This window comes from Oratosquilla oratoria, chromosome 16 (genome assembly GCF_046742065.1).
Source record: "Oratosquilla oratoria isolate Oo_2021 chromosome 16, ASM4674206v1, whole genome shotgun sequence".
Classification (NCBI taxonomy): domain Eukaryota; kingdom Metazoa; phylum Arthropoda; class Malacostraca; order Stomatopoda; family Squillidae; genus Oratosquilla; species Oratosquilla oratoria.
The window spans coordinates 28818144-28843447 of record NC_134792.1 but is presented as its reverse complement, the minus strand read 5'-3'; the positions used below and the strand labels follow the sequence as shown (position 1 = coordinate 28843447).

At 39.6% G+C, this 25304-nt stretch overlaps 4 protein-coding genes across 4 annotated transcripts in view; 1 reads left to right on the top strand and 3 right to left on the bottom strand.

Moving 5' to 3' along the window:
- LOC143033588 (uncharacterized) overlaps window positions 1–5782 on the top strand; it is a 52576-nt gene extending 46794 nt beyond the window's left edge. Inside the window, exon 7 of the mRNA XM_076199079.1 lies at window positions 3546–5782. Coding sequence (XP_076055194.1) covers window positions 3546–4772 — 1227 coding nt within the window. The 3' untranslated portion in view covers window positions 4773–5782. The remainder of the gene's footprint in view (window positions 1–3545) is intronic.
- Window positions 5783–6052: 270 nt separating this feature from the next.
- LOC143033587 (CUE domain-containing protein 2-A-like) lies at window positions 6053–7262 on the bottom strand. The gene is made up of 5 exons (XM_076199077.1): window positions 7183–7262; window positions 6815–6987; window positions 6584–6687; window positions 6378–6473; window positions 6053–6199 (listed from the first exon to the last, which is right to left on the bottom strand). Exons 1-5 carry the CDS (start codon window positions 7260–7262, stop codon window positions 6053–6055), a joined length of 600 nt encoding a protein of 199 aa, XP_076055192.1.
- A 9637-nt stretch (window positions 7263–16899) lies between these two features.
- Window positions 16900–17361, bottom strand: LOC143033586 (zinc finger BED domain-containing protein 5-like). Its single transcript, XM_076199076.1, has one exon. It carries the CDS (start codon window positions 17359–17361, stop codon window positions 16900–16902), a length of 462 nt encoding a protein of 153 aa, XP_076055191.1.
- Window positions 17362–17634: 273 nt separating this feature from the next.
- Window positions 17635–22032, bottom strand: LOC143033585 (protein FAM200C-like). The gene is made up of 3 exons (XM_076199075.1): window positions 21968–22032; window positions 20608–20614; window positions 17635–18102 (listed from the first exon to the last, which is right to left on the bottom strand). The coding sequence occupies exons 1-3, from the start codon at window positions 22030–22032 to the stop codon at window positions 17635–17637; spliced, it is 540 nt and encodes a 179-aa protein (XP_076055190.1).
- Between the last annotated feature and the right edge of the window lie 3272 nt (window positions 22033–25304).

Sequence of the window (25304 nt, the reverse complement as noted above, 5' to 3'; positions counted from 1 at the left end):
TATATATATATATATATATATATATACATATATATTATATATATATATTATATATATATATATATATGTGTATATGTATATATGTATACATATATATATATATATATATATATATATATATATATATATATATATATATGTATGTATCAATGTATATATATATAATACATTCATACATACATTCATATCTATATATATATATATATATATATATTTACATGCATACATACATTCATACATATATATATATATACATATATATACATACATATATATATATATATATTTATATATATATATATATATGATGGAGGTGGAAAAAAAGGTCACGGGTCTAGTTCTGAGTTCCTGAGTTTATTCCTGACCGGTTTCGCTCTATGCTTCTTCAGAGCGAAACATTCCTCTGAAGAAGCAGAGGGCGAAACCGGTTAGGAATAAACTCAGGAACTCGGAACTAGACCCGTGACTTCTTTTTCCACCTTCATCAACTTGTCACAATGTATCAGCACACACACACACACACACACACACACACACACACACACACACACACACACACACACACACACACACACACACAAATGTTATATATGAAAATAAAATATATATATATATATATATATATATATATATATATATATAAATGGATATATAACTCGTATATCACGGTTTCCTGGGCTGGTCGGCTCTTCCTCTACCTTGTCTAGCGTCTTGGACTAGAAACTCCCGAGTTCTTGCACGGGTCCCTCGGTCCTGGAAGGGACGACCCAGATCACTGGCTTTGAAATGACGACTTAAATGTGCACAACCTACACACAACGTTTCTCTCTCAAATCTCCATCAAAAAAATATGTACGCGAGAACGAAAATGTGTATCATGCATGCATAAGTACATGTGTTTACATATACAAAAAACATGGACGCATGCACATATGCATAAATACACACATTGCATACATATTCACACACACACATACATTACATACATATACAGTATATGTCGAAACAAATATATATTTGTCGGATGTGAGTGTGTGTGTGTGTGTGTGTGTGTGTGTGTGTGTGTGTGTGTGTGTGTGTGTGTGTGTACGTATACATGGATGCATGTATGTGTGGATGAACTCGGGGGTTGTAGGAATGGGTTGGCTTGCATCGCACAGGGCAAGAGAGCTTATCGACCACGCTCTCCTACCAAACCGCTTCCTCCACCTCCTCCTCCCCCTCGCACATATGGTCGTCCCCACGAGTGACCTATGGTCGCCCAGGGCGCCTTCGAGGCTCGAGGCAAGATGACGTCATTTCCTTCTCAAGAGAGCGATGACGTCATAATAAATCCTCTTGGTCGAGGGCGACCATAGGGCAGTCGTGAAGGGATCTCGAATGAGTCTAGCTCTAATTATGCATCAAATTTCTCTGTGATCAATAATATTTCCACTTTTGATTTTTTTTTTTCCTAATAAAAAAAATGGCAGCCCCAGATCTACACCTTGGAGGTTTTGTTTTTGCTTCCGTCAGTTTGAAAGGAGGTTTTTTCCCTCTTATAAGGGAGGTAGCCAATTCAAAGTCACATACCTACTCCCATCCATTCCACTTCCATCCACAACCCCCTTCCCCCCTCTCATTTTAGCTCCTCATGGAGTTTGAAATAATCAAAATTGTGCCATGTTTGTCATAGGTCTGCAAGTACTGAACGGAATACTCGTACATTAGAAAACAGTGTAGGAAATAAACGAAAAAATGGGATCTTCCGCCAGATATATTTAATAATTGTTCAAAAAAGAATAAAAACGAAATAGAATAAAGGGAGAGAGTGAGAAGGAGAAAAAAATCAGGAGTAAAACCGATGGTGAACGGACGCCGCCGACATGACGTCACAGGGTCTGCCCACCCGAGCCGACACTCACTCACTCACTCTGGTCTCTCATCTTTGCAGCAGCACAACTTCTAGACGACCGAGGGATCTCCTAGAGTCAGGAGGTGTACAGGTGAGATGCTACTCCCTCGTACTCCATACACACACACACACACACACACACACAGAAGCACTTACGCACACGCAAACGCACGCACGCTCATTCGTTTACATGCGCACGGACACACGCACAAACGCACACACACAGACTTTTTCTTTGTGGACTGACTTGAACGGACATTTTCCTGGCTTGGACACTATACTATTGTAATTATCTCGCGAGCCACAAGGTGTTGTCTGCCGTGTTGTCACGTACTGAATCAAAACATTCAGCATATACTGAAAGCTGTCACTAGCCCGAGTATGTTAACATGGAATATTCTAAATACATATTGATTTTTTCATTAAATTGTAGGTGATATGAGTAATTGTTATACATGTAAAGAAAAGAAGAGAATTGTTAAGTGGCGTGGCATCTCAGGTCAGGCGACGTTGTCCCGGCTTCCGACCTAGGAATTTCCGTGGGGTTGGGGGGGGGGGAACGCTGAGTCACAGGTGCGCGAGTCACTCATTCATCCTTTGTCAGTCATACCTGTCATACATGCAAATATAAAGAAAATTGTGTCCCCCCCCCCCGTTTTCTTTTGAGATGGGTTAGACCTGCAACGCTGCTGGCTTTGCCGGCCACATCCTATGGGTCACCAGATAATGGAAGAAGTATAATCGACTTACCTCTTAATGTCTGCCTTTATCCTCTCTCTCTCTCTCTCTCTCTCTCTCTCTTTGTCTCTCCAGATGATTTTATTTAGTTATACGGATGCCTTTCGACCAGTTATATTTCATGAGTTCTGTTACTGGTAAGTGAAGCCAAGCTGACTTGGGATTTTTTTTTTTTTTTTTTTTTTTTACCCGGAGAGCAAACCTGGTACTTTTTAGCAGGAGCAGTAACTACTACGAGTATGGTAACATTGTGCCAGCTCAATAGGGCCACCTCAGTGGAGCCACTTGACGTCAGTCAAATAAACAAAAGATCGACAGACTGATATTCAGAATGAATAGATACGTAAACAGACACGTGTAAATATAGATAAATACATCAAAGTGGATTAATACATAATCAAATACATAAAAGTGAATATATACATAAAGGTAAATAAGTGGATAATATAAATTAATATAATTTAATAAATCAATAAAATAAATGAATAGAATAAATAGATGAATATAATAACTTAACATATTACTAATTAAATAAGATTAATGAAATAATCGAAAGCCGCTAACAGAATTTACGCGCAACTGTTATGGGTTCTCGGAACCAACGATGTGGGAGAGGATCGTCTCCCCCTGTTAGTCTAGAAGAGTAGTGTCGTCACAAGTTTATTGCGCCATGGCAATATGATGACGTCACGACAACGTTATGACGCCATGGCAATGTTATGACGTCACTGTACAGTTTCGACGTCACAGCTATCAGAGGCATCCCAACACCTTCTGTCAGACGAGCGTCCCTTGACTGAATAGAATTGCCTGGCGTCGGCCGGGCAGGACCCTGTTGATGGCGGCGCGTGTATGAGAGAGATAATTTAATATCGATGTGATTTAATGTACAATTGCCCCTCTTTGCCCGTAGGTGCGGAGTTCCCGTGTGCACAGAACGTCAGAGGAGCTTCCTGCCGTCGCCGTGCCCGAAGTCTCGCAACCGTCGCACCACCGAGTTCCCCGTCAGCTCGACTCCTTCGCCGTCTTTAACTTCCCCCGCTTCACTACCGGCGGAGAGGTCACCGCGCGGCCCCTCGAGGACGGACGCTCCTCCTCCTTGTCCGACGCCCTCTCGGCGCGGTTCGGCTCCCGTTCGATCAGCAGGGTGATCACGCCCCGCGGACTCACCTCTGACGACATCGTGGTGCCCCAGAGCCAGAGGTACTTCCCGTCCTTAGGTTCCCGACGCCCTGTGTCGCTGCCCTCGCCGCCCCATCGCTTCTTCCCGTCGGCGCCCATTCCCCCAAATCCCCCGTCGCCTCGGGATCTGCTTCGCTTCAAGACTCACGCCCCCGGGTTCAGGGACTTCCATGAGACCTTCTACGGGACGAGGAACCACGAGTCTGTGAGAGGCCGCCCCGAGGGCGGGCTCCTGCACCCCATACCTCCCCCTCCACATACTCCAAGGGACTTCCCCCCGGTAGAGAACTCCCTCCTCGGGTCGGGGAACTTCGAGGTCCTCTCCGGAGGAACCTTCTACGACGAGGACGACCTCCACCAGAACCACCACTTCGACCACTTCCTCGACAACTCCTACGTCGTCTTCCCTAACGCGGACGTCCCCTACACCAACAACCACGTGGACGACTTCTTCTCCAACTTCCGAGACTTCTCAGAGTTCGCCGTCAGGAGGTCGGGGACTTCGAACACGCCGGAAAAGGAGCCGACCATCATCGTCGACGGCTTCGCGTCTGAGGTTGTGGAGAAGAGAGTCAAACCTGAAGGCGGAAGCCTCCTGAAAACTGAAGGAAAAGACGACAAGGGCGAGGGAAAGAAGAAAAAAGTCGATTTCATTTCAAATAATAACAAAACATTAAATGTAGTCAACAAAGACTCGAACGTCGACCTTGCCACAGACTCTGAGCCTCGAGAAGACACTACCTCGCCCTCGCCTGTCACCGAAACTCAGTCTCAAGACGTACAAGTTGAGGAAGACCTCGTAACCAGTAGTAGTAGCATTATCAGTCACGCTCACGGGCGACCGAAGAACATCCAGGAGGTGTTAGAAGAGATTGAAGAAGACTCCAGTGCTCCCCAAGACTCGCCCTTGAACGCGGAGGAGGAGGAAGAGATCGACCCCTTGATGGCGACGTTTTGAGAACGTCTCATTAACGATCGTCTTTCAAATGTTTTATTCCATATATCTTACATTCCTTTTCACCTTATTAGAACTCCCTACCGCGATATCACCATAGTAACTGTTCTTGAGAAGGGTGTCCCTGGCATGTAGCCAACCTCCAAAAGGGACTTTCCCAGGGGGGGGGGGCGTCCCTCCCCATAGCAGAAGGCAACCACGAGGAAGGATTATTGACAAAAAAAAAAATCAAGAAAGAAAATAATCACCAAAAGTGACCCGATCCGTGGACCTCCTAGAACCTGAGGAGCAGACGCTACCCACAAGGTGGACCTTGGCCCGTGGAGGACGAGCAGGTCTCGTATGTGGGCTGACCCTTTCCAAGTGGGACTCATACTATGCACGCGCAGGCTAGTTAGGCTCTCATAAAGCATGCATGAACTCACAATACTGTCACAAATGCACATTCAAGACTTTTTTTTTATAATCTTGTTCACTGTATAGGGCCCCCTGTACCATCCTCCATATTGTCCAATCAAGGATCAGTATTCGGATCGGTGGGAGGGGCTAATTCGACACTATCGTAGCGACACTATCCTCTTAGCACACCTGTCCGGTGAGAGTTACTGGCGCGAGTAACCTTCGCGAGTTCCTGGCGAATACTTCTCTCACGAGCTGGTGTAGATTCATTCATCAGCTTCGTGGAGCTATTTGCATGAACTGGTCTCACGACCAAATGGAGCGAGTTGCTTTCGTGAGACACTCACGCCCACAGTGCGTAGACGTCTTCCTCCGATTAAGCTTTAAGTGATGTCAAGACGTCGGTATCACATGATGTTACGACGTCAAGTGGTGTCAGCAACGGCGTGTGATCCTGTCAGGTCTCCGTCGTCACGTGCTCTCCTCGTCGGCACGTGAGGGCGCTGCTGACACTTTCTACTGTTATGCCACGTGCAGGCCACGTGGACTTTTGTTATTGCTGTCGTTCTCTTTTTATTTTGTAAATAAGCTTCTGTAGAAATATATCACCCTGATATTTATTTTTGTTTGTCATTGCACCCAAATCAAAAGGGGGTAGGGTTTTTAGGAAAAGCAATATGCATAGAAATATCACTTAGATACTAATTAACATTTACTGATGTAATGTCATATAAAGATTCATTGCTATACTGGACAAGCATCTCACTGGCCAACAGAAGTAATGCTTGCCATATCAAAGACTTTGTCGGGTCAAGCATTAGATATAAATGCTATCGGTTATAAAAGCCGGCGCACGGTTTAGTGGAAATTTGTCTCAACTCTTATCAGTGGAAACGATATTTCCGCGCCGCCTTGAGGTGGACATAGGTCTTCTTCACGGCCTCAGAGTCTTGGTCCTGGAGGACGGAGTAACGCTCACCCTTGAGACTCACGACTTGGCCGTCCCTGTAGCGTATCATCTTCTTCCCAGCCTGAAAAAATAACAGACATTCCAAAAATGAGACAGGAAAAATAGGAAACCAGTGTGACTAGTAGCTCGGCAGTTGTGCTCGCCAGTTTTAGATTAAGCATGGTATACTCAACTAGTTTGATCATAAATTGGATTAGATTGTAATTAGTGTATAATTAAAAACACCACGTACCGATTGCCAACGGTCTTTGCTCTCGGCCATCATCAGCATTGTCTATGTAGCCATACCTATTCATAATAGAATTTCTCACATCCCTCCCCAGAGGTGGGTCAGTCTGAAAAAAAATCATACAAATTCAACTAAAACATAACAGAAAAACATCAACGAAACAAATCACGAAATTAGTATAGATTAGTATAAAAAAATTTAGCGCCGGAAGCTTACCTTAACCGCCCCTGAGATTCTGTGAGTATTCTTTCTCTTTTGAAGCGAGCTCTGGGAAACCGGATTCGCAGTGGATACTGGAGCAGACACGCTCATTCGCGCATCTGATGAAAGAAGAGCACAGGATGAGTTGGAGATGGAGGTGGAGGTGACACGACGTCACATCCCGAAATGACCTACACTATTTACGAAATATCTTTTTGTAGCGACTACAAATATCTACAAACAAACCTCTTGCCAAGTCGATCAGCCAGCATAGAAGCGCTGGCTCAGACACGGCCTCGAAACGGGGCACATAGGCTATGAGGACTTCCCTCACGCCGGCCACATCCACCTCCAAGCCATCCCCAGCCACCTCCTCGATGATAGCCGCCACATAAGTCACCACTGTGTCGTCACAGCCCCTGAGCAAAGGACAAAGAAGATAGTATAAGTATCACGAAGAGAAACTACAGCTATGGCAGCGGGCGACAGACAACTTACCAAGTGACGGTAGTTGGTCAAGGATCACAAAGAGATAAGTAAGAAAATACAAATCGATTTTTTCCCTTACGGTGGCAGACTCGAAACAAACATGAGACCTAATCCCACTTCCTTACCTGACGTCAGCATCAGGATCGTGAGTCCTCAGCAGCTCCTTCATGCCTGAACGCACCGCAGATTCAGTTTCAAAACCCATGTTATCTTGAAATGAAAACGAAGATTTCGTATTACGGGAAATCACTAGAGAGAGTAACATGGGCGTCTCATTTCGTCGCACGTTTAAGAACGACACACAATTGAATCTAAGGAGAGGTCTCCCAATAGGAGATAGTTTCTCTCAGCTAAATTAAACAAACAAATGAGCTACTTATGTTACTACTACTACTATTACTATCACTGCTATTACTACTACTACTACTACTATTTTTTTTTTTTTTTACATAATATACGACCTCCATCCTAGTGGAACTGTGTGGTGGAAGCAGCAAGGTCTGTCTTCCACAGACACAGCTCATTGTCCCCTCTCCCGCCAATGACTGTGGTCGACGACCCTTTTATTTATCAATTTATTTATTTATTTATTTTTGATAATGCCTAGTACAAAAGTTCATTTATCCTACTGTCAACCACCGTCTGCTCAAAATCTAGGTTTTGTATATGTGTTGATTTGGGCGGTGGGGACCTGGTACCTCAGGCATAGGAGGGCTGATCTTAGGAGAGAGAATGACAGTCTACATCTCATCTATGAAACAATACTGCTTTTCGGTTGTTGTTTCTTTTCAGCCATTACCTCAGCCAGCCGAGCGTAGAATGCCTTTGCTCTAGGACCCATCCCACCTGAAGTCGTAAAGGTTATAGGAGTGAATGAGCCCTGGTCTACATTCTGTATGCGCTTTTCGTACATCCTGATCTTCTCATACTCGTTCCGGGAGTGGGATGCCTCAATAGTTAGGTTGCTGTAACAGGGGGCCATCGGATCAAATATTCGCATGTCAAAGAAAGCCAATTGTCCCCGTGTCCAGAAATCTCTTGCGCTGACATCCACTCTTGCTTCATCTGATGTGTTGGACGTGCGGTATCTGAAGTTCTCCCCTCCTAGTGGGAGTAATGTTGGTTCGATAGTCACATCCTTGCACACCTCCTGAAGCATTTGGGCAGTGAGATCTCTTACCTCATCGTGTCGCATGCAAATGAATCCACCCTGTTTGCATATCATCGCATGGTCTGGAGTAAATTGTACACCACAGGAGCATCTGTTAGGCAGCCCTCCCAATGGCCATCCATACCTCAGGGCAATGGCATCCGTGAATTTTCTTTTGTTTAAGGTGAATCCCTTTGCCCTGATTGGTAGTGCTGTCAGCCAATTGGACGCCCCAACTTCCTGCGCCATTGTTATCTTTCTTTTTATATAATTCGATAGCCGAGCTAGAAGTGCTTGAAGTTCCTCACCAGCTTGACTGGTGATAGCCATAATAATGTAATAATAGTAGTAATGGTAATAATGATAATAATAATAATAATAATATCGCATGTAGCCCATTAACTGACAGGCTACAAAAATATGCAAACAGCTCAAACCCAACCTGGGGTAAAACAGGAACTCTCATCCCTTACCTGGGGCTAATCAGGAACGCCATCTACACGCGGGAAGTGAAATCTACTCACTTACCGTAAATTACACACACACACCTCTCACGAACATAGCCACATCCCACGCACAAACATCTACACTTACTTTTTCTTCGACTAAAATTCGCTTCCTTTCTAACTTTCTCTTATACTACATCTTCTCATTTCAGTTTACCTCCCACTAAAGATTTTTCCGTTTTTCCACCTTTCTCTCCTACTACGTCTCCTACCATTTTCCAAACTTTCGTTGGTGATATAGTCTGCTCTTCCTCCCGGCATTGACGCCGCCGCCCAAGCTCCCAGCCCAGTTCTCCCGAGTCACGACCACTAACAAGCCCCTAATTGCTCGCAAATCGCCCGGTGGCAATAGCCCTCTTTTATACGCTACTGTCTTTTCATTTTCCTGTAGACATTCTTCCCCTCCCACATAAAACGATCCCGCGCAAGCGGGTGGTCTTTCCTAGGAATCCAGAATCCAGAAGTTCCTCCTTCTGCCTCTCCTCCCTTCCCTTTGAAATGTTTCTTCTAATTTCCCTAATATCCTCCATTATAGTCTCCTTCCGTTGATATTGTGACACGATGTTGTTTGTCAATAAGGACGTGAGTTTCATGGATTTTTGGTGTTCTGTGTCGGCAAGGTTGAGCGGGTTGGAGATGCCTAGCCCTCCCATTCTAGGTGGAAGTTCCATAAGTTTTCTTTCCTCCTCGTTTATTGTCCGTCCGTTGGTGATGGCCGGTATTAGCTCGTTTCTGATGGTTTCTTCAAGGGGTCTTAGTAGGTCGGTGATGTTCGGTACCGTCCTTAATATGTAGTTCCACTTGTGTTTCACACCATATATGAATGCGGCATATGCCGCCTGCGGTTCGGTCTTTGCAAAGTTGGCTAGAATCCTAACTTCCGCCACCCATTCGTTAACTTTCTTTTCAACATATTGCTTTTTAAAGGATTCTGAGCCGATCACTGCACCGAGATGTCTTTCCCCCTCTTTTGTTACCTTCACTTCACTGTTCTCAAAGAGGATTCTGGCATCGTTAAAGTACTCTGGCTTCACTATGAGGACAGATTTCTTTGCATTTGGAATGTAACCTAAGCCCGGGCCGTGTGCCAACACCAGATCCCACCAATTTTTTAGGTCAGCTACTTTTCCTGCGCCCGTGAGATCATCTGCATATGCTACCTGTTTGACCCTGGTGTCCTCATATTGTATCTTCTGCTGTAGATGCATAAGACCGAGCGCATACATTGCCATGGCCACAGGGTCTCCCTGAGTGGTACCTTCCGCGGATTTGATGATCTCCACTTTCGTTTCTTTCTTCTCCACCCTGTTGGTGACAAACAGGTTTGCAAGTTCTCTGTATGTGTTCTCCACATACCTGGCCAATACTGGGCATTTAATTTTGATGTTGTGTATAGTAGCCTCTCTATTTAAGTTGTTGAATGCGTTTGATGCATCGACTAATAGGACTGCTTCGCAGTCTGGTTCCTCGAATATCTTTCTCATGGCGTGGACTGCAGCCTCGGAACCCGCCTGTTGCCCCGCGCACACCTGCAGGTTGCCAGCCGCTTCTCGCACCTCATCCTTCGCGACTTCCATAATGGATTTTCCTCCTCCTCCTCCTCCTCCTCCTCCTCCTCCTCCTACTACTACTACTACTACTACTACTACTACTACTACTACTACCACTACTACTACTACTACTACTACTACTACTACTACTACTACTACTACTACTACTACTACTACTACTACTACTACTACTACTACTACTACTACTACTACTACTACTACTACTACTACCACTACTACTACTACTACTACTACTACTACTACTACTACTACTACTACTACTACTACTACTACTACTACTACTACTACCACTACTACTACTACTGCTACTACTACTACTACTACTACTACTACTACTACTACTACTACTACTACTACTACTACTACTACTACTACTACTACTACTACTACTATTATTATTACTACTACTACTTTATTATTGTCACTCTACGAGAAATACATCATGGAAATCTTTGGGCAAACTCATTGATTATATGAAAGGATAAAAAATAAGCAAAATAACACAAAATAAATACATAAAAACAAATTAACAAAGAAATAATAAACGAAGTTATTAAAGAAATTGATAAGTGAATAAAGAATAAAGATACAAAATATAGAAATGTTATTTAATGTTGATAAAGAAACAAGGGAAAACATAAAAAAATGTGCAAATCTCAAAATTATATGAGTTGTAGAAACGTTAGTAAGTGTGAATAACGAAGCAAAGGAGGAAATAGAAAAATGACGAATACACAATCATAAAAGAAATATTTGTATTTTTCTTTGTAATATGTAAAGATTATCTATAATAACCAACATGTATGTATATTCCAATATTTTTTTCGAGATACTTATTTTATAATCAACTGGGATATACAACTTCTTACAAACATATAATTTCAAACATATATTCCACAATCCATCCTAAAGAAAATAGTTTAATCGCAAAAGTTGGTGTCCGGTATCACAACAATTCAACATGAATATTATTCACATAATACAAATCGTATTGATTTTTCTGTAATTTCAGAAAGAGCATTAGCACCTGCACTGAAATCAGTCAGTATTTTTTCTTATTGTTAATACAAAGATTTATAGAACAACCTTGATAAATAAACAAATAGTTTAAAAACAAATTAATAGAAAATGAACGAATAGAATAACTTGGCCTTCTTTGATATTTCTAATAAAAGGGTAAAGAGTAAAATAAAATTATTGGTACTTATGTGCGGATTCTCAACATTTGGTCGCACGACATTGCGTCATAAAAGATTTGGTTGCACGACATTACTTCACAAGACATTTGGTCACATGACATTTGGTTACACGGCAATACATCACAAGACATTTAGTCGCATGGCATTACATCACCAGATATTTGGTCATACGACATTACGTCATAAGACACTTGGTCATACGACATTACGTCACAAAGCGTCAGATACGACATTTGACCAAAGTGTAAACTTTTCCTAAGATCATAAGATAAAATTATAACAAAAAGTTATATAGAAATAAACACCATGTGATGACGGAGCTTTTGTTAGTATTTTTGCTTGTTACAGATTTATCAAGTGTATGGTCATGATAAACATAACCGAGGATCCTGGAATTAACCAGAAGAAAGTCTCTAAGGGTTCAAAGAGAATTAAATCGAAATTTATTTTAAAACGTCTATTTCTTCATCCAATTCTACTGACTCTCCCTTTTTTGTATTTTCAATCCATCTTCCCCTCCTTGTGATGGAGGAGGAAGAGGAAGAGGAAGGGAAAAAGAACGTGGTGCTTATTTTGATAAATAAAGTTAGTAATATTGTAAGGTAAGTAGAGTATGATTACGTATTTATTATAACATTGTCGTAAAATACGACAAAAGAAAAAATTTAAAGGTGTATAGAAAAATTCAAAGTTAATAAAACACTAGACACTCACGATTGGCATCAAAGAATCTTAAAGAAAATGAAAAAGGAGATTGTTGTCCCATTATAAATTATTTTCAAGAAACCCCTCATATCCGGAGATGTCCCAAGATAATGGAAACTAGCTAACGTTACTCCCATATTGAAAAAAGGTGACAAAAAGAAACCAAATAACTATAGGCTTGACTTCGATCTAACGAAAAATTAAGAAAACTATCATCAGAGATGTTACCAAACATCATATTGAAAGTAACTATTTGATAAAAGATAGCCACCATGGATTCAAACGGAAACTTTCTTGCGTAACTAACTTACTTAAATTCTACAACACAGTCATCTGATATTATGGCAAAAGAAACAATATAGATTTGATATATTTAAACTTAACAAAAGCTTTTGATACCGTCCCCCACGAAAGACTACTTACTAAATTAGCTTCACACGGAATAAGTGGTAGCCTATTAAGTAGTACTAGTAATTTGTTTAATATATCTTGTTTCTGCAACCGGGACTTATTGATAATGGGTGATTTCAATTTTACTGACATTGATTGGATGATCATTGAATATGGTCATATAGGTAGTCGCTTGATAGATTTTTCTCGGTGACAATTACTTAGTTCAGCATATTAGAAACATTGACATATTGGAAAAAGTACAACGCCGAACCACAAAACTGATTCCAAACATCAAAAATAAATCACACGAAAATCGACTAAAACATATTAATCTGTTTTCCCTAAAAAAAAAACGTAGACTCCTAGGTGACTTGATACAGGTTTTTAATATTCTAAAGGGAATTGATAACATCAAAAGTGACAAAATATTCATACTGAATGAGAATTAGACAAGAAATAATGGTCTCAAACTGTCAGGAAATAGGTTTAATTTTGGAAGTGGGTAGAAACAACTTCACCAACCGTGTAGTTAGTGAATGGAACAAACTTCCTGCAGAGGCAGTGCAATGTAGTTCAGTTCAAAGCTTTAAGATTCGTTTAGATAAACACATTATTATTTGTTTTTTTATTATTATTTGCTTGATTTTATTTATTATTAGTCATCTGTCAAAATATTATCATTTACTATTTACCTGTTTGTTTATTATTTAAGTATACCTATGCATTCATTTATTTTATTTATTACTATATTATTATAATTTTTATTCATTTATCATTATTATATTTTTCCACATCTGGCCTAGTTATGGACCAAAAGGTCTCCTGTCGGCATGCTCCTTCGTAATCCTTTGCATTTGTTGTGGAGGATGGGAATGGAGGATCACTGGAGGACGATCATGGCACTGTATGATATTCGCTGCCAAAGCTCAATCCAATCTTGTGATAGTATGGTTTTGTCAACGTTTATTATTCAAATAACATCACGCATATGCCCAGTCAACATCTGGGACCGAGTAAAAGACAGTGTCAATCATGCATAATGTTCTGACTTGGTGTTCTCGATGACCTATCCCAGCGTCACATCTAATCTCTTGTCATATAAACTGTTCACCACTTTGGAAACATCTCCAAATACACTATTTGAAGCCACCCAGAAACTACAAGCCAGTCCCTAAATCGGCTAGCTCCGCTGGGACTAAAATCACAAAACTTGAACTTGGAAACAGACTTATTGTTTTCACTGAGTCTTGGAAGCAGAAGCATGAACACTGTGCACATCCACGGAAACGGCAATGCCAGCCATTCTTTCCTTTGGCTGCTGCGAGAGGAAGGCAAGGAAGTTGACGCTTCCATTCTCTGCTGGAACGGATCCCTGTCGGCACATCATATCGTTCTCCGACGGTCCAACTTCGGCTCTCTCCTGTTCCCCAGTCATCGAAGTCAGTACTTTGTTGCCAATGCAAGACATGTTCCCAAGGAAGACATGTATAATGTGCTCAAGGTTCTATATAGTCGAGACTTTGAACTCGACCACCAGGAATACTCAAGGCTCTTTAGTAACCTTGAGTACTTCGGAATCCGACCTCCACAGATATCTGTAGGATCGAGTAGGTCCGGTGGCCTTTCAAGCTACAACGACCTTTCTGAAATGGTGCGATTAAATTGGTCAACCGTTTGTTCGTCTTTGTCTGAATAGTATCCTCCGTTATGTTCTCGTCATGACCACGTCCTCCCAAATCCCGCCTGTATTATTTGGGAGGGTAATTGGAATGAACAGCTCTCCGCCATAAGAATATGAGTATACATTTTGTGTATTGAGTAATCGTGTTGTAAATTTGTATTACAATAAATACTGTGATTGTGCTTTGATTTTCTGTGGTCATTTAGTGCAGTGGGTGGTATACAACGGTTGGTCTTTTCTTGGATGATTTGTGTAACCTTTAGCTGCTTTGGTGCTCATGCCCCCTGGTGCTACAACAGATACCAGAGGAGGAAATTGTTGCGAAGAAAGCGTAGTGATCCGAGCTCATTGCATTCGATCTCAAGGTTGTCTGCAGATGAACTTGAGCACGAATGTTGCAGATCATAATACAAGGGTTTGATGTCCGCATCAATTTAAGAGATTGATGCATTGTAACACGCCATTCTATGACGTTTCCATAAAACAAGGAATTGTGTGTGTAGAGGAGATGCTTGCAGAAACCACACTTGTAGATGTGGCTATGTATTCAAGGTTACGACGAGGTTATGTCGGTATGTCCGTACTACTCGACATTCATGCCTTTACAAAGGATTGCAAAGGCGGAGCATGCCGACAGGAGACCTTTTGGTCCATATCTAAGTCGGATGCGAAAAAATCATAATAATAAATCAATAAATAAATACTATAATAATGTATATGACAAATGAAATACACAAATAAATGCATAGGTATAGTTAAAATACCTATGTAAATAGTAAATCATAATAAATTAACAAATGAAAATCAAACAGACAAATCATGACAAAACAAACAAATAATATAAAATATATTATATTCCTTACAGCACCTTGCTTAGGTGTTTATCTAAATGATTCTTAAAGCTTCAAACTGATTTCAATGTGAAAATTTTAAAGATCTGTATCAAGTCACCTCTGAGTCTACGCTTTTTTAGGGAAAACAGATTCATATGTCGATTGTCGTATTATTTATTTTTAATATTTGGAATCTGTTTTGTGGTTCGCCGTTGTACTTCTTCCAGTCTGTCAATGTCTTTAATGAGATTCGGTGGCCAAACGGAAACAGCATATTCCAAATGTGGACGAACTTACAATTTATATAGCTTGTTAATGAGTGATGGACTTTTGAAATCAAAAGATCGCAAAATCAGTCCTAGAATCTTATATGCTTTCTCAGAGGCTGAAATACACTGCTTGGATGATTTGAGATCGTTCCTGATAATCACGCCGAGATTTATTTCACTATCCAGTTTTGTTAACGAATTTCCAAATAACTTGTAATCGTGCTTACTGTTATTTTTACCTATGTGCATTAGCCATTCTTCAGACCATTGCTGTAATTCATCTAAATCTTCTTGAAGATACAGTTTTGTATCATCAGCAAATTTGGAAACAGTCATGGTCTATATCATTTATATATACTATGAATAGAAGTGGTCCAACAAAGAAACCCTAAGGAAGTCCACTGTGTTGTAGAATTTATCAAACGGTTACTTTCTAAATGATGTTCGATAGCATCTCTGATGATAGTTTCCATTATTATTCCTACGATTGAAATCAAACTTATAGGTCTATAGTTATTTGGTTTATTTTTTCATCTTTTTTGAATATGGGAGTAACGTCAGCTAGCTTCCATTCTCTTTGGATATCTCCGGATATGATGGATTTCTTGAAAATAATTTCCAATGGAACAACAATCTCATTTTTCATTTCCTTTAAGATTCTTGGATGCCAACCGTCAGGGCCTGGTGTTTTATTAACTTTGAGTTTGTCTATACCCAGACTTTTCACAGGTTTCAGTTTGGAATTCACTTTGAGGTGTTTCGTTTACGAATACCGAGCTAAAATAATTGTTTAAAATATTACACATTCCTTCATTTGAATATTCAAGTTGACCGTCAGCAGATGATAGTGGACCAATGTGATTCCTAACAACCTTTTTATCTCTAATGTAACTATAGAATTCTTTGGGATTCTCTCTGGATTTATCAGCGATGTTCATTTCGTATTGTCGTTTTCTTATAAGCCTGTTTCTTTTTATTACTTTTTTCAGTTTCTTTGTCGAGCCACTTTGGGCAAGCCTGATTTAGGGGGCGTCTGTCCTTAAAAGGAATGTAAGTATGAATCATCTTAGTGAGCGTATTTTGAAATATTTCCCACATCTGATCTACAGGTCTTTCGCTTAGCTTTACCTCCCAATCTGTAAGCTGAGGAAGGCACCCAAAATACCTCCGGCCAAAATCCCACACCCAAAATACCTCCAAAAATGCCCAAAATACCTCCATGTACATTGTGCTGCTTGTACTGCTTAGAACAGGGGTTCCCAACCTTTTTGCACTCGCGACCCCTTATCTAAAAATTTGAAACCCATGTGACCCCCTACTTAGGGCTTACTATCATCAGCTTAATTTTCATTTAATTTTCTGTTAAGGAGAAGAAAAGGAACATCTAAGAAAATACTGAAAAATGCTGTAACTATTTATTAGCAAATTTAATCACATTGGTCCAACCTGAATTCAGAAAAAGAAAATATATTTCACGAAAGGATATTAAGATAGTTTGATACCTGATCTTGCATTTCAGCAGCAAGCTTTGAAATTCATGGTCGAAAGTTTGTTAGAGCCAGTCTCATGTCATTTCCAACATCCAATCTGTTCCTATTCTTTGTTTTTATATTGACAAGAGTGGAAAATCCTGTCTCATACAAGTATGTAGAAGCAAATGGAACAAGGACACGAAAAGCTATCATACTGACTTTGGAGTATGACTGATACATAGTACACCAGAACTGAGTCACTGATTTCAACTTGAAGAGATCATGAGCTGAAGATTCGTTCCTTTGATCCAAAAATTCATCTTGGATTTCATCTGGGATGCTGGATACATCATGCTCAGTAGAAAATGGGTTCCTTGCCAGGGCCTCTTGTTCCTGTGATAGCTCAGGGAAGTAACACTCGACTTCCTTTTCTAGAGACTGAAGATGTTCGGTAATATCATCCTTGAGGGACTGATCCAGTTGGAGCTGAGACTCATCCATCACTCCACAAAGTTTTTCAAACATAGTGATGTTTCCAAGATTGGTTTTCCGACGCTAGTTCTGCAGTTTGGAAACAAAGGCCTGAAGACTATCTTGAAAAAGGAGAACATGTGTTTCCCTTCCTTGAAATTTCAAATTGACCTTGTTCAGCTGGTCAAAAATGTCGGCTAGGTACGCAACACTTTTTTTCCTTGCTTCATCTTCGTAGTGAACAACAAGATCTTTCCTTCCTTGAGTCTCCAGGAATAGCTTTATTTCATCTTTCATTTCAAAGACACGACTAATAAAGTTTCCTCTCTACAACCAACGTACTGCTGTGTAGAAGAGAAGGACTTCGTGGTCAGCATTCATGTCTTTGCAGAGTTCTTTGAATAGGCGAGTGTTGAGTGCTTGAGTCTTCACATAATTTACAGTTTTGATTACAGATTTAAGCACTTCCTGCAGAGAGGCAGGGAGAGTCTTACTGGCGAGAGCGTATCGGTGAATCATGCAGTGGATGCCCTTTGCTTGAGGTGCTAGCTTCTTCACTCTCGATTGGAATCCTGATTTCGATCCCAGCATAGCCGGTGCCCCATTGGTACAAACACCCCACACGTTTTCCCATTGAAGACCTTCGTCTAGGAAAAAAGTTGAAACTTTTTCCATGACATCATCAGCTTTTGTTATGGTTTCAAGTGCACTGCAGTATAAAAACTCGTCTACTTCTAACAAGGCTACGCGACCCCCCTGCCAAGGCTTCACGACCCACCGGTTGGGAACCCCTGGCTTAGAAGGTTATAATCTTAAATCGTCAAGTTTATTGGAATAATTATAATTTGCGGAATGAAGATTTAGATAAATTACAGCAATGGTCTGAAAAGTGGCTAATGAAATTTAACACAAGTAAATGCAAGGTAATGCACATAGGTAAAAATAACAGTAAGTACGATTACAAGTTATTTGAAAATTCGTTAACAAAAGTGAATAGTGAAAAAGATCTCGGCGTAATTATCAGTAACGATCTCAAATCATCCAAGCAAAGAGAAAGCAAATAAGATTCTAGGACTGATTGCGCGATCTTTTGACTTCAAAAGTCCATCACTCATTAACAAGCTATATAGATCGTTAGTTCGTCCACATTTGGACAGACTGGAAAAAGTACAACGACGAGCCACAAAACTGATTCCAAATATCAAAAATAAATCATACGAAAATCGACTAAAACATATGAATCTGTTTCCCTTAAAAAAGCGTAGACTCAGAGGTGACTTGATACAGGTCTTTAAGATTCTAAAGGGAACTGACAACATCAAAAGTGACAACATTTTCACACTGAATGAGAATCAAACAAGAAACAATGGTCTCAAACTGTCCGGAAATAGATTATGGGTGGTTTAAGAGGCATTGATTATTCCTTTGATCTACCATACTACCATAATCCTGAATGAAAAAGTCCTCTAATGATACTTTCTATAGGATTCTATACTCTGCATATTGTTTACAATATCATTCCCAAATGTCCTTACCATAACACTTAGTCATTTGCATGGAGGTATTATGGGTGGATTAGGAGGTATTTTGGGTGGAGGTATTATGTAATGGATTTGTAAGCTGAAGCTCATGCCGTAGTCCTATGAACTGAGCTTTACTGAAATCGGGTATTTTAGATACACAAGTATCTATTCTAATTTTTTTAGGAGTTTGAATCTAAGTTGTGATCGCTATTTGCAAAAGTTTCACCAACTTCTACATCAGTTACCATGCTTTCGCGACTAGTGATCAATTGATCGATTAAGTTTCCATATCTTGTGGGCTCTTTTACATACTGAATTAAGTAATTGTCACCAAGCAAATCAATCAAACGACTACCTATATGGCCATGTTCAATAAATCCCGGTTGCAGAAACTACACAGTTCTTGAAATCATAGTTTGTCGTCTGCTAATGATAATGTCTTTGGCCTATATATTACACCTACATTCATTTTTTGTCCATTTGTTTGGGTTAAATCAACCCACAAACTATCATATGCATCCTGTTTCACTTTCTCTAAAACACAAGCATGAACATTGTTTTTAACGTACAACAGAACGGTGTCCGGACATAATCCCTCCTGGACACAATCCCCTTGGACAAAATCCCTCCTGGACAGAATCTCCCCAAGACAATATCCCCCCTGGACAGAATCCCTCCTAGAGTATATGTTTATTTATGTATTTTAATATATTAATGTATTTATATACTAATGTATTTTAATATATATTCTCATATAATATTTGACTGTATATGTGAGTATATGTTTATTTATGTATTTTAATATATTAATGTATTTATATATTAATGTATCTTAATATATATTCTCATATTATATTTGACTGTATATGTGAGTATATGTTTATAAGGTGTAGTAGCGAAACAATTTCTTTTCATAAATTATTCATTCAAACAAGTATATAAATGTCTGTACTGTATTCATTAGCACCTCGGTAAGGCAAGGTGTTAATTGCTTTGCATGTGATGGTATATAATGGGAGATCTGCTAATCTGAATAATGTCGGGGTTTTTTGTCCAGCCCGCTCACTTTTGTGGAGGGATTCTGTCCCGGATCCAACAGAACACCCCCTCTTTTCTTATGGTTTCTATCCTGATGAGTGTTTAAATCCCGGTTATTCCTATCATATCGATATTTTCGCTTTTGACATACGCCTGTATTTGTTTTTAAGAAACTCGTGATTATTTCTTTTTGACGCATTTTGAGTTTCAATATCATGTCTTGCATTATCATTTTGTTTTTTATTTATACCTTGCTCTATATTGTTATTTGGTCCTTCATTGACATTCAATGCCTCATTAACATTTCTCCCATCAAAATTAACATTTCCCCCATCACGGACATATGGTCGTCCGACCTCTTTTGTACACTTTGTCCCCCTACGTCACCGTGATTCACAATGGCCTCCCGTCGTTCATTGACATTATGTCCGGCATCCCTTCCCAAAATTATGTTTTGTCCTCCAATGACATTATATCCTACTGTGATATTTTTTCCTCCACTATAATTACATCCCATCGTGATCTTTTGCCTTCCACTGTCATTACATCCCATCGTGATATTTTGGCCTCTCTGTAGTGGAAAGGCGTGGCTGTATAGCTTGTCGCGAGGCTACTTTTCGTAACAAATGTAGTTGGTAGCTAGTGATCGAGTCCTTCCTGTGACAGTGGTATGCAATCAGTTGTGAACCACCGTTTTGGTGATTCAGATGGGAAGACTTAATTCCATTTCATTACCTACCACTTTTCTGTTAATAAAACATATAGATTCGTATCACAAAACCCTGAATTAACACGATCCATGTATGCACCAAACCCCTAAATACTTACATTTCCTCTAAATGATAACCAAAACCCTCAATTGCTAGTTTTCATACATTAGAGATAAATATTAGTCATGAGTCACATTACTTCTTGATACGGTCTATAGGTAATAACAAAAATCAATAATTTAAGACAGATGGATTTAATCTTGTATCTGTTACTATGACTCACTGTTGTTCACAGGCTTCCTTCATGATACAGTACATAACTCTGAATTTCGCTTATTTGGACCAAATGTCTTACCTGGTACTTTGTGACTAAATATCACGTAATTAAATGTAATGTCCTCTAATGTTACTATCCATAGAATTCTATACTCAACATATTGTTTACAATATCATCCCCAAATGTCCTTATCATAACACTTATCATTTGCATGAAGGTATTATGGTTGGTTTAGGAGGTATTTTGTCCTGGATTCGTTTTCTTCTCCTCCCCTGTTCCTGTGTATAAGCAATACAACGACACAGAACTCTCATGCCAGGGCGGGGAATCCAAGAATTAAAAAAATGCAGCATGGAAGTAGAATGTGAACTAATTTTCACAGTGAACTGAAAGTGCTGGCACTAAATAATAACCTGGTTTGAGCAATATTTTCTAATGATCATTTATCTCACCAAATTCTCGTCTCACCCCCCTCCTCCTCTTTCAGCTCTAACAAAGAATAAATGGTGATTCATTAGGGATCACAGAACCGACGTTGAGGCTTTCGAAGACGTGGCCATAACTATTGCACTTGAAAAAATCCACGCAAAATTGAGCATCACAAGTATACATATAAAAAAAAACGCGCACAGCAATTTTTGGACATTTACAGTCAGCATTTTGAAATCGAGGCTAGTGACCTACCTCCTCTGTGCTTTATTCTCAATCGTTTCAGTGTACAGGTTCCTCCTGTCGGACCCCGTGCAGCATCAGGTGCATGAACACCCTAAACAAATTACAAGAAGATAACGCATCTTTCAACCTACACTCGACACAAGTTCTTTGTTTTGTTATCAAATGTTTGTACACGCTGTACTTCGATACGGTTTCTTCCAAAAATTCTATTATGTAGAGTACGCCCGCGTTCAGTCTAGGGGGTCATAATAACGAACAGGTAATCTCATAATTTGAAAACTGAGAAATACACAGTAGACATTTACCAGGCGGTGTAGATTTATTTTTCATATTTTGATAAACATTTATTCTAACTAATTATCCGACAGCATAATTATATTGTGTGTTTGCATTACAATATATGTGGCCAATGAACACTAGACTTTTTATTACCTAACCTTGACAAAATATGGCCACATCTACATGACGTGGTTTCTGCAAGCATCTCAAGCTCTCCAGACATTCTTGATGTCTGGAGCCAAGGAGGTCGGAGCACTACGCTTTCTTCTTAACATTTTCCTCCTCTGGTATCTGTTGTAGCTCTAGGGGCATGAGCACCAAATCACCTAAAGGTAATAGAAATCATCCATAAAAAGACCAACCGTTGTGGAAAACACGGGCATACCACCCACCGCCTCACTACATGACCACAGAAAATCAAAGATCAATTACATTATTTATTGAAATACAAATTACACGATTACTCAATACACAATATATATATTTTATTATTACATTATCCGCCCAAGCAATATAGACGGGATTTGGGCAGGCACCCGCCTACGGAGGAAGTGGGCATGACGAGAACATCACGGAGGATACTATTCAGACAAAGACGAAGAAACCGTTGAGCAAGTGGATCCCAGCATCTCCGAACGGTCGCTGCAGTTTGAATGGCCACCGGACCTACTCCGTCCTACAGATATCCGTGGAGGTCGGATTCCGAAGTACTCGAGGTGACGCAAGAGTCTGCTGAATTCGAGATGGTGGAGTTCAAAGTCTCGACGATATAGAACCCTGAGCACATTATACATGTCTCCCTTAGTAACATGTCTTGCACTGACGACAAAGTACTGACATCGATGACTGGGGAACAGGAGAGAGTCGAGGTTGGAGCGTCGGAGAATGAGCTGATGTGCCGACAGGGTTCCGTTCCAGCAGAGAATGGAGGCGTCAACTTCCTTCTCTTCCTCTCGCAGCTGCCAAAGGAAAGAATGGCTGGCATTGCTGTTCCCGTGGATGTATACAGTCTTCATGATTGTGCTTCCAAGACTCAGTGAAAACAATAAGTCTGTTTCCAAAGTGGTGAACAATTTATATGACAAGAGATGAGATGTGACGCTGGGATAGGTCATCGAGAACACCAAGTAAGAACAATATGGACGACTAACACTGTATCTTTTACTCGGTCCCACTTGTTGACTGGGCATATGCGTGATATTATTTTAATAATAAACGTTGACAAAACCAGATAAGCAAAATTTAAGGAGCGCCCACTCTTAGTTATTACAAATTCATACTATTACAAGATAGGATTGATCTTTGGCAGCGAATATCATACCGTCCCATGATCGTCCACCAGTGATTCAACTACCTCTCCGTTCCAATCCTCCACAACATATGCAAATGATTACCAAGGAGGAGCATGCCGACAGTAGACCTTTTGGTCCATAACTAGGTCAGATGTGGAAAAATGTAATAATGATAAATAAACAAAAATTATGATACAATAATAAATAAAATAAACGAATGCATAGGTATAGTTGAATAATAAACAAAGAGGTAAATAGTAAATAATAATAATCTGACAGATAACTAAGAATAAATAAAATCAAGCGAATGATAATAAATAAACAAATAATAATAGGCGTTTATCTAAACGAATCTTAAAGCTTCGAACTGAACTGCAGGAAATTTGTTCCATTCATTAACAACACGTTTAGCGAAGTTGTTTCTGCCCATTTCCAAATTAAATCTATTTCCTGACAGTTTGTGGCCATTATTTTTTGTCGGGTTTTCATTCAGTATGAATATTTTGTCACTTTTGATGTGATCAATTCCCTTTAGAATCTTAAAAACCTGTATCAAGTCACCTCTGAGTCTACGCTTTCTTAGGGGAAACAGATGCATATGTTGAGGTCGATTTTCGTATGATTTACTTTTTGATATTTGGAATCAGTTTTGTGTCTCGCCGTTGTACTTTTTCCAATTTGTCAATGTCTTTAATGATATTCGGTGACCATACGGAAACAGTATATTCCAAATGTGGACGAACTAATGATATATATAGCTTGTTAATGAGAGATGAACTTTTGAAGTCAGAAGATCGCGCAATCAGTCCTAGAATATTTTTGCTTTCTCAGAGGCTGAAATACACTGCTTAGATGATTTGTGATAGTTACAGATAATTACCCTGATATCCTTTTCACTACCCACTTTTGTTAACGAATTTCCAAATAACTTGTAATCGTACTTACTGTTAATTTTACCTATGTGCATAACCTTGCATTTACTTATGTTAAATTTCATTAGCCACTTTTCAGACCATTGCTGAAATTTATCTAAATCTTCTTGAATATCTAAATGATTATGTGACCATTTGCCATTTCGCACAGTTTTGTATCATCAGCAAATTTGGAGACAACAGATTTTAACCCGTGGTCTATATCATTTATATATACTATGAATAGAAGTGGCCCAAGAACGGAACCCTGAGGGACTCCGCTCGTAACATTTTTCCATCTAGAAGATTTGTCATTTAAAACAACTCTCTGTTTTCGATCATTCAATCAATTTCTAGTCCAACTTAATAGGCTATCACTTACTCCGTGTGAAGCTAACTTACTAAGAAGCCTTTCGTGGGGGATGGTATCAAAAGCTTTTGCAAATTTTAGATATATTAAATCTATATTGTTCCCTTTTGTCACAATTTGAGGTGACTGTGTTGTAGAATTCGAGTAAGCTAATCACGGAAGAAAGTTTTCATCTGAATCCAAGCTGGTTATCATTTATCAAACAGTTACTTTCTAAATTATGTTTGATAGCATCTCTGATAATAGTTTCCATAATTTTCCTTGCGATTGAAGTCAAGCTTATAGGCCTGTAGTTATTTTGTTTCTTTTTTTATATGGGAGTAACGTTAGCTAGCTTCCATTCTCGTGGGACATCCCGGATATGATGGATTTCTTGAAAATAATTTTCAATGGCACAGCAATTTCATTTTTCATTTCCTTTAAGATTCTAGGATGCCAACTGTCAGGCCTTGGTGTTTTATTAATTTTGAGTGTCTCTATATACCTTTTATTTTTTTTTTTTATATATATATTTTTTTATGTTTACCGTAATGAGTTCACCCTAGATTTTTCACAGGTTTCACTTTGGAGTTCACTCTGAGGTGTTTCGTTTACGAATACTGAGCTAAAATAATTGTTTAAAATAACACACATTCCTTCATTTGAATATTCAAGTTGAACGTTAGTAAGTAATAGTGGGCCGATGTGATCCTAATAATCTTTTTATCTCTAATCTAACTATAGAATTATTTGGGAGTCTCTTTGGATTTATCAGCAATATTCATTTAGTATTTTCGTTTTCGTTTTTATTGCCTTTTTAAATCCCTCTATGTTATTACATAACTTTGATAGTCATTAAGTGAAACAGAGCACTTGCATTTCTTTTTTCAGTTTCTTTGTCGAGCCATTTTGGGCGAGCCTGATTTTTGGGGCGTCTGTCCTT